Genomic DNA, 15,256 nt, shown 5'->3' with positions numbered 1-15,256 from the left:
CTGCAACGTGTGGGGCTCACAGCAATGTGTGGGGTTCACTGCAATGTGTGGGGTTCACTGCAACGTGTGGGGTTCACTGCAACGTGTGGGGCTCACAGCAACGTGTGGGGCTCACAGCAACGTGTGGGGTTCACTGAAATGTGTGGGGCTCACAGCAATGTGTGGGGTTCACTGCAATGTGTGGGGTTCACTGCAACGTGTGGGGTTCACTGCAACGTGTGGGGCTCACAGCAACGTGTGGGGTTCACTGCAATGTGTGGGGTTCACTGCAAGTGTGGGGTTCGCAGCAACGTGTGGGGTTCATTACAACGTGTGGGGTTCACTGCAAGTGTGGGGTTCACTGCAAGTGTGGGGTTCACTGAAATGTGTGTGTGGGGGGCGCTACTTAACGGGCACTTCCCACTTTTCATTCCAATGACAAGTATTTTATAGTCAGGTCTGTGTGTCATTTTAAGGGGACAGGAAAACTTCCCTGCTGTGAAAAATATTTTCACCAAGCCCAGGTCTCTATTTCCCAAGCTTCATAATTAGTTTATTCCTCCCCTTCCCAACACGGGGAGTTTCAAATTTGTTTTTACAAATCAGTCTGTGTTCAACCTGACCTTCTCTTCATTCCCTCTTCCCCTGCAGACGAGCAGCTAACGAAAACCAAATGCCACTCATAGGACTGTCATTTCTCTACAAAACAGCAGCACAGGTGGCTTCCACAGAGCCCAGGCTAGAGCCTCTGATGGCTGTGGTGAATCGAGGTGGCCCACAACTCCACTGGCAGCCACCGCTCCGCCCTCAGTTCCAGGGGGACATGGACACCACCACACATGCTCACACGTGCGCACACACACACTCACAGCCTCCCCCATCGGTTTGCTCCATCCCACCCCCACGCCAATCACACCCAGCAGGACCCACCCACTCACAGGTGCAGCATCCTGCCTGTCACTCACATCTCAGGCCCCCACGCGTAAGTAGGCTGCCTCCCTCGAAGTGGCTGGCTCCATCATTCGAGATGACGCGCGACCTGGATGGTGGCAACGACCTGGAATCTCTCACTCTCTGTTCACACAAGTGACCTACATTAAAAGCAGAAGACAGTAAGACATTAATAGCACACGAGGGTGACGAAACACATCCATATGCTTCCGAAGAGGCCCGGCTTTCACGGCCCAGCCGCACCTCACCGCTGGCATCCCCACCTTCCACTCCTGTCCGAACTTGCAGTAGAGAGGTGCCAGGTGAGAGCTTATGCTCCTCCGACCTCCCTTCTCTCTAGGCTCCCATTCCCTCCTTCCCGGCTCTGCTTCCCAGGGGAATGAAAGCTGGGTGCTCAGTGTGCGCCTCACTTGTCCTTGTGTCTGCCCAGCAGCAGCAGCCCCACCACCACCACCACCACCACGTGCCACGGTTCTCACACTCCACACTCGACCTTCTGAACAACACACTGTTGAAGGAAGGCTTCTGTGCACCTGTGCTAACATCTGGCTCCAAATGCATCTGAAGGTACAAGAGCCTCCACAACCTAGCCTCTTCTCACGCTGTTTCCACAGAGAAGCCTTTGAAGGGAGGAGACGCTCGGCAGATGGAGTCACGCCCAGAGCCAGAAGCACTGGCGTGTGTGCCCAGGGCTGACCGGAGGCAGCGCCCGCGGACTGGCCAGCATCTGAGTGTCCCGGGGGGAATAGGAAGTGTTTGTCCACAGAAACGCTTCTCCAGAGGACGGCATCCTACCTTGGTGCCCACGGCCTCTCTGCGTGGACGTGGCTTCCACCTTGAGGTGAGACAACACACAGCTAAGGAAGTCGCATTCCGAAATGAACCACACAAAATGCATGCTGCTCATTTCCGGTTCCTGCAGGCAGGGAGCATCCTGGCGAGCCTGCTGGGAGCTACCAGAAGCGCCTGGTTCACCCTCCCTGCTCAGCTCAGCCTCTTCTGCTTCCTCAGACCTACCTGCCGCTCCTGGCCTCATGTCAGGTTTAGCACCTGCCGGCAGGCTTCAGTTTGCCAGGGCAAGCTCAGTGCTGGGCTGTCAGCACACTCATCTGCCCGCAGGTGTGATCTGTGTCTTCTCAGTGACAAAGGCGGTGTTTTTGTGCCCAGTTGCCTGAAGGAAATGTCCCTCTCTAGACCGGCCTGAGCTGAGGCTGGACAGGGAAGTGCCATCCTTCCAAGGGAGGTTAGGTTGGGTGGTCTCTGAGCTGCTCCAAATGGGGCTGCCCTCTCCAGACCTCAGGGGACAGCAGCCGGGTCCTGCAACTGCAGCTGGAGGCATTCCCCCAAAGCCTAGTAAGGACAAAGGCCCAATCTGGGGGTGGGGAAAGGCCCGCTTCAGAAGCAGCAGGCTGAAATCATCTGTGGCCAAGCGGTAGCCATTTGTCTGACATGGTTTCAAGGCTGGTGACAGATACACAGAGAGCGGTGAGCGTTCTCCTCTCTGAGAACATCCATGCTCGTTGTCTGTAAATTCCTTCAGTTGTCTTCAGTGTTTTCTGAATCTCAGCTCGTGCTGGCCTTCCTGCGACAGAAGCCTGTCTTGTCACCTGCCCTGCGTCAGGCTCACGGCTCAGAAAGCAGCCCTGGCGATGCTGCACTCTGTCAGTGGCCTCCCGCCACCTCTCTCAGGGCCATCACCAACAGGGCAGAGGCAGGAGCCTGCTCAGAGCCGCCCCAAGGCCCAGGCCTGGAATGCTGGCTCCAGTCCCCTGCCCACAACAAGCTGAGAAACCAGCCTGGAGCCCAGTTCTGCCTGCCTGGCGCCCATGCCACCACCCCTGGACACAGACGGCAGGCAGGGCTGCGTCATCCCACCCGGCCAGTGAGTTCCCCACTTCCTCTGCCAAGGCCAGTGACAAGCCACCAGGTCTCCCTGGGGGAGCCTCAGAGCCAGTCCTTGCAGTTACGCCCCTCCCCTCCTGCTGTTCCTGTTGGCACCTCAGTCTGGTCACATGCAGTGGACAGCAGCGTTGCCTGCCCCACCTACAGGTCTGCTCACCTCACAAAGACACAACCGCTGCTTCCCCTCGCCACCTCGCCCAAGCGCCCGCGACGCTCCCACTTCAGGCTCAAGTCTCCTGGTGGACACCTACGCTTGCCGCCACCACCTCTCCCTCTGGCCCTGCCTCTGAATCAGAACCACCAGAAACCCTCCTCTGCTCCACACGCCACCCACCCACAGAGGCCCCCATTCTCTCGCGAAGGGTTCTCCCTCTTCCCCTGCAGGCTGAGGCTGGTAAGTCTTTGGCCAAAACACATTCTTCTTGTCCCCCTGGGACCTATTTTTGACCCCTGCCAGCAGCTCATCGTCATAGGATTGCGAAGCTTGTCCCGAAGGAAAGAACCAGGTGTCAACACCCAGACTCACGGACGCGCTGCTTTAACACCTGACACCCGAGAACTGCACTGAAAGGCCCAGGGGCTCCCAGACTCGCTCACCGATCCACCCGTGAACCTTCCCACCAGCCTGCTAGGTCACTGTGGTCACTGCTGGGACAAACATCGAAACAAGGAAGAACCGGCAGAGTCCTTGAGGAGCCCCCGATCCGTGAGAGAGACGGAAGAGCAAACAAGCAGCACGGGGCACGGACAGAAAGCCTGGCCGAGCAGGGAAGGGACAGCAGCCAGCCTGCTCCAGGCCCAGTAGCCAGCCAGAACCGCCCCGGGTCTCTCGCACCTCCCTGCTTGCCACATGGAAGGGGCATGACACACCCCTAGCCCAGGCCCTCTGTTTCTGCCACCAGCTCAGAGGTGATCCGGGCTCCTGGCTCTGCACTGTTTCTCACACATCAGGGGGCATGCGTGGGCCCATAGGTCTTGGCAAGCTCTCTGCCTGGTCCCCAGGACCCAGAGCCCAGTCACCGGGCAGGTAGGTATGTGCCACCCGCACTCACTGTGGGCACAATGGCTTCATGCCACACCGAGGGAAGCTGGAATCTCCTGTAGCTCGTCCATCCCTTAATCCGACGGCTAGGGGTCCCTGCTAGGCAGGCGAAGCCACCTTTGGTCCCTACATCTAACTGAAAGGAGCATCAGCCTATTTTAAGCGTCTGAGAGACACGTAGAAACCAAGGTGAGGCTCTGGTCCAGACACTGCAGTGAGGCAGGTGACCGGCGTCCTTGGACCTTGGGCTCTCAGGACTGATGACCATCACCACAGCGTGTGGGACCAGAAGGACCACGTGGGCCCCTCCCAGACAGACAAGGGGCGTCCCCAGGTTTCATGACCACCTCTTCCTGTATTTGTATTCAGAGTCCCAGTCTGCTTAGAAGAAGGGACAATAAACTAGACAAGCTGAGTTTACATGTGCACAATGACTCCTGGCCCTGTGGGGGCAAGGAGGCTGCATTTATTCAGGGTGCCACTGGCATTTGAAAGCGCTGCGGGTCTCGTCCCCTTTGGTGAGACTGAAGGTTATAGCTGGGACCAACACACCTGCTAAGGGAGCCGAAACCCTTCAGACACGCAGGGCTCCTGACGCAGCCACACACCTGTCCCACACTCTGCCGTGGAAGCAGAGCACGGCACCACTGTCTGACCCCAAGCCCTGGCGTCATGGTCTACACCAGCCGGACCTCCTTCAACCCTGAGAGCAAGGGTCCCTGACCGTGAGCCAGGGTCGGGGCCACCCTGCCTCCCCCAGGGAGGACCCTAGGGGGGGCTGCACATACAGTGACAGTGGAGCTCCCAGCAGAACCATGCTCACACGGCGCAGCCAGGGTCACTGGGAGCACAGAACAGAAAATAACTCAGCTCCTGCAACGTCTGCATGACGAAAGACCACTGAAAGAGCTGCAAAGGAGGCTGTCGAGAGCGTCAAAGAGCTTGTCTGAACCAAGAAGCCACCAAGCACGGAGAGTCACGCGAGACCTGGGGCAGACCCACCTCCCGTGGCCTCCCAGCTGATCACGCACCGCGAAGGCAGAAGGCAGGAGCGCTGTCCGGGCCGCACCGGGCACGGTAACGCTGGCCTGGACTCTGCCTGTCACCCTCAGGGCTCACACAGCCACCACCCAATCTGCTGCTTGGTGCATACCAACCCATTTTATAAAGAAACAAAAGCCACAACACTTATTTTTCAAGAAACACAGAATTTACAGGGGAAACTGCAGTGCGGCCGCACCGGGACGGCGTGGGGCGTGCGGCGTGTGTCCTTTGGTCATCGCTCCCCTGCACACGTGCGGCACCGCCTCTCAAGCTGGGTGTCTCAGACTCTCTTACCCACGAGCTTATCTCTCCCTTGCAGGCAAAGTATGAAAATGACAATTTAAGATAACACATAATGGCGCTAATCTTTCTTCTGAAGATAAGATTTTAACACCCGGAGTCACTGCACATTTGTGGGCTGGTGAATTAAATACAAAAATAACCAACACACTCTCAAAAGCAGAATGCTTCCTGCAACTTCCTCAGTCCTATGAGCTTTTGAATAATGCCTGCTTCTCACACGTGGCTCATTTATTTCTCCAGAACCTAATTGAGTTTTGCAGTTTCCATATTGTCTACTTTCCAGGCGCCTCGGATCCCACATTTGTAGACAAGCAGGCAGAAACCTCAAACCCGACTTAATGAGCTGTGTGCGCTCCTGCTGCCCCCGCTCTGCCCGCCTCCGTGCTGTAGCCCGTGGGACTCGAGCCTTTAAACTCAGGCTGGGTTCTGAGGAATGGAAAATCCCGATTAAGCGACAGAGGTTTGAGTCCCATCCAGACAGACATGGCTCCACAGCCCTCTAACGGCTTGGTTTTGTCCAGCTTTCAGTTTTGCCCAGAAGAGCTCCAGTCTCTCCACAGCCTCGTCAAAGGAGACTGTGGCTTTGTCACCGGCCCACAGGGGCTCGCACTGGCCTTCTGCCCCGATGCGGCCTCAGTCATGCCTCCAGGATGTCCATCCCAGCCATGGGCTGCCCAGTCCCTGCCCACCCTGCACGCGGGAGGAGAAAGACCAGAGCCTCTCGAGCAGTAACTGAGGACACCGTGTGACGTCCGGTCAAGGCTCTCAGCTCTAACAAGTGTGCCTCTCTGCTCCCCTCCGCTTCTCTGTTCCCCAGAGAAGCACACTTGTTAGAGCTGAGAGCCTTGACCCCAGGCTGTATGGAAGCTCAGGAATCGCTCTCTCTTCTCTCCTCTGTAATGAGGCAGTTCTGTGGGCTGATACTCCCAAGGAAAATCTCTCCTGAAACCGGTCCCTTCCTTGAGGATTGTCACAGTGGTGCCCCAGGGACAGCACCAAGAAACAAAATGTGGGCAAGACCTAGGCGACTAATGATCCCAAATCCTGATCACAAATCAGAAACACCAAACAACTGGTGCCAGGACAGGCTCAGTGGTCAAGTACAGATGCCCAGTGGTCAAGGGCAGACTCAGTGGTCAAGCTACTAAGAGTTTGTCTGAATTCCTATGAGTATGTGATGCCCACAGTGTGGCCACTGCCCTGAGGGAGCTCATGCTCCAGCTGGGATGACGAGTGGCTGCCCAGGAAACGACATGAGACCAGACAAAGCCACCGGGGACTCTTACCCACGTTGGCCAAGGTCAGGTGCAGCCGGCCCTTCACCACCGTGTGGACACCGATGGGCTTGACGCTGCCAAATCTGGTCACGTCTCCACTCACCACCATCGCGTCCTGTTCATATTCGGTCGCCACAACCTCAAGCTCATGCGAGACCTGCACGGCTGGCCGCCCCTGGCGGAGGAGGTGCTGCGGAGACAAGGGTGCCAGTCAGGGCGGCCGAGGCCGAGCCCACCTTCTTCTGAAAACCTGGGTCCTGGATGCAGGGTCTTTTCCACAATTCTTTAATGACGTGCAACCCAATTCACACACTGAGTGAATACCAGGGATACACAAGTGGGCCTGGGAGCCACCCTCGTGGGGTCTCCTCTGTGGGGAGACAGATGAGACAGAGCAACAGAACAAGGCAGGGGACACTGGGAAGAGCCCATCTCTGCGTCAGTGAGGGTTCCAAGGTCTGAGCCGGACCTTCCTATGGAGAGGGAAGGCTGGGGGGCACGCCAGGCCCGGGGTACAGAGTACAGAGCCCCCTACCCCAGGGGCCGGGAGCAGAGGGCTTCAATATGGCTGAAAGATGGGCCACAGCGTCAGAGGAGGGGCTGTGAGATGGCTGGAGCCAAATGGCCAGGGTCTCCACGCCAGGCCTGGGCTGGTCAGAGCGGGACAAGAGCAGACCCACACAGTATCAGGACCTTGCTGACCACGGTTTTTCTCGGCTAATCTAGTTTATTTAGCCCGTCAGTCCTCTGCGAGAGCCAAGGGCTACTGAGACCCACAGGGGAATGATGGAACCACAGGTCACCTCCGGGCCCAGGTGGGCCCCTCTTCCTGTGAGGCCTTGGGAAAGTCATCTGACTTCTCAACTAGCGCTTGTTGCATAACCAGAGCGTGGGACCACATTACAAGCATCCAGGATTTTGGAATGCTTGCACTGCCACAGCAGCGACAGAGCCTGCCCCAGGAGTGGAGGTGCCCAGATCTGACCCCTGCTCGTGGGTCTGGGGCTTTCAGCTGCCTTAGGCCCTGCTCGCGTAGCAGCGCTTGCCCACATTCCCACATAACCGTACCAAGTTCATGGTTCAGAGCCTCTGCAGCTGGACTACACACAGACCTCCTCTGGAGAATGGCCGATCAATGCAAGAAGGGACCCCCAGCCATGCCAGGAAGCAAAGAAACACCAAAACAAACAGGTATTGCTTCTCACCTGGGACACTGCAAAGATTTGTTTAACGCTACGAGGTACGATCAAACAATACAGTAAATGTTTAAATTAAAAAATTTATTACAGGGCCGGCCCGGTGGCTCAGGCGGTTAGAGCTCCATGCTCCTAACTCCGAAGGCTGCCGGTTGGATTCCCACATGGGCCAGTGGGCTCAACCACAAGGTTGCCAGTTCGATTCCTCAAGTCCCACAAGGGATGGTGGGCAGCGCCCCCTGCAACTAAGATTGAACACGGCACCTTGAGCTGAGCTGCTGCTGAGCTCCCAGATGGCTCAGTTGGTTGGTGTGTCCTCTCAACTACAAGATTGCCAGTTCGAGTCCTGCAAGGGATGGTGGGCTGCGCCCCCTGCAACTAGAAACGGGAACTGGACCTGGAGCTGAGCTGCGCCCTCCACAACTAAGACTGAAAGGACAACAACTTGAAGCTGAACGGCACCCTCCATAACTAAGATTGAAAGGACAACAACTTGACTTAGAAAAAAGGACTGGAAGTGAAGTACACACTGTTCCCCAATAAAGTCCTGTTCCCCTCCCCCAATAAAATCTTTTGAAAAAAAAAATTTTATTACAGTAAAAGACACATTGTCATTAACCCCCCTCAAAATACTCCCCCTCGCTTCACACACTTATCCCATCGTTCTTGCCACTTTCTGAAGCAGTTCTGGAGTCCTCTTTTGTGAGTGTCTTTAGTTGCGCTGTCGTGGCTGCCTCCATGTCCTGAATCGATCGAAAATGTTTACCTTTCATGGTGATTCTGACTTTGGGGAAGAACCAGAAGCCACATGGTGCCAGATCAGGTGAATAAGGTGGATGAGGACACACTGTGATGTTTTTATTCAAAAGAAATTGCCGGACCAGAAGTGATGTGTGACAAGGAGCCTTTCCATTGTGATCACAAAATACGGTGAATGCTGCTGCCGAGTGCCATCCAATGGAAAGGCAGGGATCTTCAACACGGGAAACGGCGCATCGAACCTTAGTCACAGTGTGTGACAAGTTTCAACCTGTTTGGTGCAGTCAGTCAGGTGTGAGCTACGGTTGAGAGAAGGTGTGTTTTAAAGTGTGCTATCAATCATCCTCCATCATGACGATGCTCCATGTCACACATCACTTCTGGTAACGGCAATTTCTGTCAGATAAAGACATTATGGTGTGTCCTCACCCACCTTATTCATTGGATCTGGCACCGCGGGACTTCTGGCTCTTCCCCAAAGTCAAAATGACCATGAAAGGTAAACGTTTTGAATGGATTCAGGACATCGAGGCAGCCATGACAGCACAACTAAGGACACTCATGAAAGAGGACTTGCAGAACTGCTTCAGAAAGTGGCAAGAACGATGGGATACGTGTGTTAGAAGCGGGAAAGTGTGGGTCGGGGTATTTTGAGGGAGATTAATGGTAATGTGCCTTTTACTGTAATAAGTTGTTGTTGTTTTTTTATTTAAACAGTCACCGTATTGGTTGATCAGACCTCATAATACCTCATGAAGGCTCGAGTACGGAAGGCAGCAGGTGCCCTCATCTCGGCTTCCAGGAGGAGCAGCCTTGCCAGCAGCCGGCTCTGATGCTGAGACTGTCACATCGACGCTTCTGAGAAGTTGTCACAGTTCTGAGTCAGAACTGTGCTGAAAGCCTGGCTCTGCTACTGTTACTGTGACCCCAGGGTTGGGCTGAGGACACGGTCAGTGAAGCGGAGGAGCAATCAGGCGTGGGTGGCAACCAGCACTGTGACCCTATCGAGGTGACACTGTCGTCACCCCCAGGAAACGAGCTCTAGATGTGAGAAAATGTAACATCAAGATGTTCCCGCAAAGGTTCTAACAGGGAAAGAGCACCTGAGTGTCCAATAGCAGGGGACAGGTGAAATGAGCTATGATGCACTAACGTCTGGCAGAAAATAAATCTGTCAGAGGCTAAAGACAGCACCTTAACTATCTCTGGATCAGGGATTACAGGGGATTGTCTTTTCTTAGATAAATTATCCCTCTTTTCTATATAAATTTTATATTAAGGAATTTTTTATTGTTAAAAAGTAAAATTTAATTTTAATTTACCCAAGTCTGTGCCAACAGACTTAACAGTGTTTGCTTAAGATCTCGTCGTCGAAAAAGAGATCAACTAGCTCCCCCTCCAGGTGTGGCAGCTCCCAAGGGACACGAGGGCTCTGCTGAAATGAGCAGGACTGAGGGTCCCGAAGGCTCCACAACAGGGGCTCCCATCTGCCCTCCCAGTACCCCCTGCACTGCCACCAGCATCCCTGGGTCCATCTGTCCACTTTCCTCATCCCTCCCTCCACTCATTCACCTCATCCCTCTGTCTGTTCGTTCTCGGCCATGCAGTGCCCACTGTGGCTTAGGGCCATGCAAGAGATGGACAGTGGCCATCCCATTCCCACCCTCCAGGACATCCTGGTCAGTGTGGGAGACAAGCAGTAGACACAATGACCCCATGGGGCCTGAGCCATGGCCCAGGCGGGGACTGAGGGACCAGGATGAGCTGACACTGCTGTCCTCCACACGTGTGGGCCCCCACCCCAGCCATATGCACACTGCCACCCCGAATCCTCCCAATCCCCTCAGGGGTGGACATGAGTCCCTGGGGGCGGGAGAGTACAGCCCAAGTCAGCCATCAGGTAGGGAGGGGAAGCCGAGGAGGCAGCGCCCCGAGGAGGAGGACATGGTGTCGGGGGTGGGGGGCCCACACTCGCAGCCTGGCCATCATGGTACAGGAGCCATGAGCTCGTCGTGGGGAAGGGGTTTTGGGGAGCGAGGAGGAGGAGCCCGGACCTGTAGGTCTCGGTGATGACGCTGCTGCTGAGCGGGCTAGGCTCCGGCAGGGAAACTGAGGCGGGGGCGGGGGTCTCGGCTGACACCCAGAAGGAAAACAGCCACGTGGGACTGAAGACTGGATGAAACTGAGAGACTCAGGAGCGGCCGGCATGGTGCTGTCTCCTCTCCATCCTGCCCACGGCTGGGAGCAAGACTCTCAGGCCCTCACACTGCGTGGCCAGTGGAAGTGGCCCCAGTGCTTGGCCCAGGAGCTGCCATGTCAACTCTCCATTGACCGTCTGGGACCCCAGTCACAGAGCAGAGAAGGTCTGGAGAGACCCCAGGGCAGAACCGCATGAACACGTGCCCTTAGCTCCAGTCTGAGGGGAAGGGGCAGTTCAGCTGGAGGAAGGAGTCAACCTGATTCTAACTGGAATGAGAAAAGCACAGCTCGTGTCACCAACGGGCATGAAGTCACATTTTCACACCCCAGCCCCTTCCTTCCACACCGACGCCAACCTAGGTCCTCAGGTAACGCGGCTGACCTGGCGCTGCTCTCAGGGACCCCACAGCGTCCGCATCGACGGGGCAGAAGGTGACGTTACCTGGGCATCTGTGCAAATATGACCCAGCATCACAGAACGCAGAGTCCATGAAAACTTTCCTTTTAGGAAGGAGACCGCTCGGCAGCGTTTTGAATTTGTGAGCTGGAAGCCCGACCACCGTCCAGCTGGACGATGGCCGGCACCGCAAACAGACAACCTTCTTGGGAGGACAGTCCACCCCGGCCGTGCTCGGCCTGCAGACACTGCTACCTTCATCTGAACGGCGGCAGATCCGATGAGAAGCAAGGAGTCCCCGTCCCAGACGTCCACCTGCAGGGTCTGCACGGCCAGGTAGCGGCTGAACCAGCGCCTCTCGCCGGGCTTCAGGAATCCGGGGTCCACCAGGTACCTCAGCTGGAAGCCGGGGGAGCCTGTCCGAAGAAGCCCCAAATGAGCCCAAAGGCAGCTGGAGGCATTTATCATCTTCACACTCGGAAGAGATTTCTGCTCTGGTCACGATTGCTAATTTCTGCTTCCATCATAGCTACAGTTCAATACACACATTCATCAAAAACAGCATAAAATATCCAAATTAACAAAATGAAGAGTGGTGTTCAGAAGACCACATGTCTTTCCAACATACACGATAAATTCCTCCCAAAATAAGATGTACGGTTTCCTCCAAGTCCTTGGGAAACAGTCCATGCTGGGCAGGAAGAACAAGGCCCCGACAGGCTGGCCAGGGACTTTGTTCTGCTGGATGCACAGGATTCAAGAGAAATCAGTCAACATCTCCTGTCAAAACTGAGATTTCATACTCACACATGCAGAGCTCAGCACGCGCCGCAGAGGAGGCCCAGAACCCCCCACCCCACCCCCCAAACACGGTGCAGTATAACGTCTGTCCATCCATCCCGGCCACAGGCTCCCAGGCAAGAACAGTTCATGGGCTGGAGGCTTTGGGGAAAGGAACAGGGCCTGAGGTGCTCACCCCTTCCCATCTCTCCTTTTCACATTTGCCCACAGGAAGAGAGGGTGCTAGGGTCCCCAGCTCTGCCCCACGGTCCGAGGCTGACCACTGCTGTCGGCCCTACTCCGCCTGCAGCAAAGTCAGCCTGGGGGTGAGCGCGAGCAAGCACGTGTGGCTCTCAGAGGGACCACATTCCCACAACAGCTCTGACTCTCTGGACTGATTGTGACCTTCTGACCTTGGACAGGGAAAGGGCAGTACCTTCTGCACCCATGACGCCTCACGCCTAACTAGCTGGCTCGCCCTTCCTGTGGCTTCTTTGTTGTCTCAGCATTTCTGCTCATTTTTAAATTCCTCTCTTTCTACTTTTATTAGGTTTGTTCTGTGTGTTTTTTCATCAAACCTCTTGAGTTGAACAATTAGCTCAGCATTTTAGAAGATATTCTCCTCTCCCAATATACACATTTAAAGCTGTAAATCTCCCTGTAATTGCCATTTCACTTGTATCTCGTTAGCTTTGATATGCAATGTTATTTTGTCATTCCGTTTTAAATAGTCATTTCTATTTTGATTTCTTAATTTACCTGTGGAATAATTAGAAATATGTTTTAAAATTCAAAAATACTCAGCAGTCTGGACCCTTCTGGGGGGAGGCAGTGATATTAATAGAATTCTGTCCCTGTGGCATTATGGTCAGAGACCGCCATACAATTAGACCTGATGTAGATTTTTTTGGTCTAAGGTGACACCTGCTTGGCGGCCCAACATATATATATTTGAATGAGCAGTTTTTATAAGTTTCAAAGGATGCTTGAAAATAACGCATACTCTCTAAATTTGTGATACAGGTTTTTATAAGATCACCTTTTTAAATTGTATTTTGTATATAATAGCTACTAATTTTTCCTCCTTGATCTATCAATTTACTGAGAGAGGTATGTCAAAATCTCCTATGATTGTAGGTTTGTCAACTTCCTTATAAAGTCTGTTGATTTTCCCTTTATATTTCAAGGCTGTGTTTATTAGAAGTTCACAGATTCAGAACTGTTTCTTTTCCTGGTGACTTATTCTCTTGACTGTTATTTAATAAGCTTCTTTATCCCAGCACTGCATTTGCCTTTTGTCTGATGTTACTATTGTTAAACTACTCACTTAATATTTTGATATGTCTTTTTGCACCTGTTACTTTCTCTCAAAAGGCAACAGAGGCTCAGATCCCAGCTCTGTCCCTTAGAAGCCACGTGACTAGCCAAAGATGGGACAACTGACCATCTGAAAAAAACAACAATATATTTGGTATGTTTCAATCCACTGCAGTTTAAATCCATTAGATTATAATGATACCAGAAAAGAAAAGGGGAAAAAAAAAGCCACTAGTCCCATCATTAAAAGATGCTGGTAAATGTCTCATTATTTTGAAAACTAGTAAATAAAAGTGAAGAATCAAGCATTTTGCTACCTTTGCTATATGACAGCACCTCAAGGTAGCCAAGAAGTTGGGGAGGGGAAGTGTTTCTTTACGGAGCATTCCAGCTGAAAAACAAAGGCGGTGTTCTAGAACTAAAACGTCACCACTGTGCAACGTCGCGTGACAGAATCAATCTAAGTGGCAGCCCTAATGGCCACTGACGCCGCGTAACAGAAGTAACAGGATGTTGTGCCACTGCAGAACTGGTGTGTGCACCGCAGGCTGCGGACGATTCTTGCCCCAAACAAAAAGCACGCATCAGCTCAGGCACTGAGATCTAACTACCAATTTACAGGGAAACAGGGGATGGAGGAACACTGTCCACTTCACCACTAGGGTGTAAAACCAACGTGCAGACTGTGGGAAGCTCGAGGGGACAAGCAACGTGGTTACTTCAACAAATAAAATGAAAAACAGGGCTGGGGACGGGATGGCAGCTACAGAGAGAGAGAGAGAGAGAGAGAGACGTGAGAGTCATCATTCCAACGCGTGTACCTTCTGAAGCTATTGGGAAAACTTTTGTATTGGCTAGGCATTTGATATTAAGGAATTATTATTAATTTTGAGGTGGGATAATATTATTGAGTTTAAGTTTTTCAGAAAAGACTTAGGTTTTCAAGATATACATAAGGAAATGCTTATAGATGACACTATATACTGTCTGGGCTGTGCTTCAAAATAAGCCTGGTTTGGAAAGAGGTCCGGGTGGGGATACAGCAGGTAACTGTGGGGGCACTGGCAGCGGCTGGGTCATTCCAGTGTTCTCTCAAATCCTGTATATGTTTGAAAATGTGCCTTGTACAATATTTCACTTGATCTTAGCCAAAAGGCCAAGAAGCGATGCCTTGTACAATATTTAACAAGGAAACTGACAAAGCTTAGTCCCGGATTCCTCATGGTCGCCAGGGGCACAGCTCTCACCAGCATCAAAGGAGCCGTCCTTATCGATCAGAACCAGGATGTGTGACACGGAGCCAGCGCTGCTTTGCCCAGTCTCATCCAGCTTGACCAGCTGCAGTCGCGGAGTTGTCGTGGGCGGGAAGCGGTAGAACTGGAAGGTGAAATACACAGTCTGGGGCCACGGCGTTCCCTGGCAGTCCTGGGGCACCCTGAGTGCAACAAAGCTCCGAATGAATCAGGTACCACAGCAGCGAGCCGGGCTTCCGGGACCCACTTGCAGGGGGGCCACGGGTAAGACACTGCCTCCTTCACCCACACAGACAGCTCTCCTGCGACCTCGGGGAGCCCGCCGGACATCACCCCACTTGAGGTGTGGCTGGAGACCCTGCTCTCAGAGCCACACCCATACCTGAGAGCTGGCCAACGACATACTGTGCCCGTTTTTATTAAGGACCACCGACAACGGGGCAAAGCAGGTTGTACAGCATTTAGAAATGGCTGTGAATGGGGCCGAGCCAAACCAAAGTAAAAACAGATGGCATCCCTTAATCTAATGAGCCTGAACATAGAGAGTGCTGCCAAGTCAGACCCACACAGGACTTTTTCTTCAATGCAAGAAATGAAAAAGCCAGGTAAAGAGTAACAGACAGGAGATTCAAGAATTTACCTGCTAAAGGCAAGAAACTGCAGCACTATTTCGTTGCTTTGTAGACAATCTGATTCTTCCTTTTGAGGGTTGAATTTCACAGGATCTGTGGGATTTACAGCTTCGACTGGTCGCTTACTGGCATCCAGAATCTCAGGAAAGCCGGAGGACTGCAGAAGCACCATTGAGGCTCGCGAGAGCTTACTTCCAGAGCTGAGACAGAAAGACAGCCTCAGCT

General features: G+C 53.4%; 1 protein-coding gene across 11 annotated transcripts in view; it reads right to left on the bottom strand.

The window, feature by feature from the left end:
* The window catches only part of NPHP4 (nephrocystin 4), a 107,945-nt gene that overhangs the window by 17,722 nt on the left and 74,967 nt on the right, over positions 1 to 15,256 (bottom strand). For all 11 annotated transcript variants that reach the window (XM_019746697.2, XM_074334189.1, XM_074334188.1 and 8 more), the window contains 5 exons: positions 15,040 to 15,231; positions 14,394 to 14,581; positions 11,305 to 11,465; positions 6,508 to 6,688; positions 945 to 1,070 (listed from right to left, as the gene is read on the bottom strand). In XM_019746697.2, coding sequence (XP_019602256.2) covers positions 945 to 1,070; positions 6,508 to 6,688; positions 11,305 to 11,465; positions 14,394 to 14,581; positions 15,040 to 15,231 — 848 coding nt within the window. The remainder of the gene's footprint in view (positions 1 to 944; positions 1,071 to 6,507; positions 6,689 to 11,304; positions 11,466 to 14,393; positions 14,582 to 15,039; positions 15,232 to 15,256) is intronic.

Source organism: Rhinolophus sinicus, linkage group LG06 (genome assembly GCF_036562045.2).
Source record: "Rhinolophus sinicus isolate RSC01 linkage group LG06, ASM3656204v1, whole genome shotgun sequence".
NCBI classification, from domain to species: domain Eukaryota; kingdom Metazoa; phylum Chordata; class Mammalia; order Chiroptera; family Rhinolophidae; genus Rhinolophus; species Rhinolophus sinicus.
This window is presented reverse-complemented; position numbering and strand designations above follow the sequence as displayed.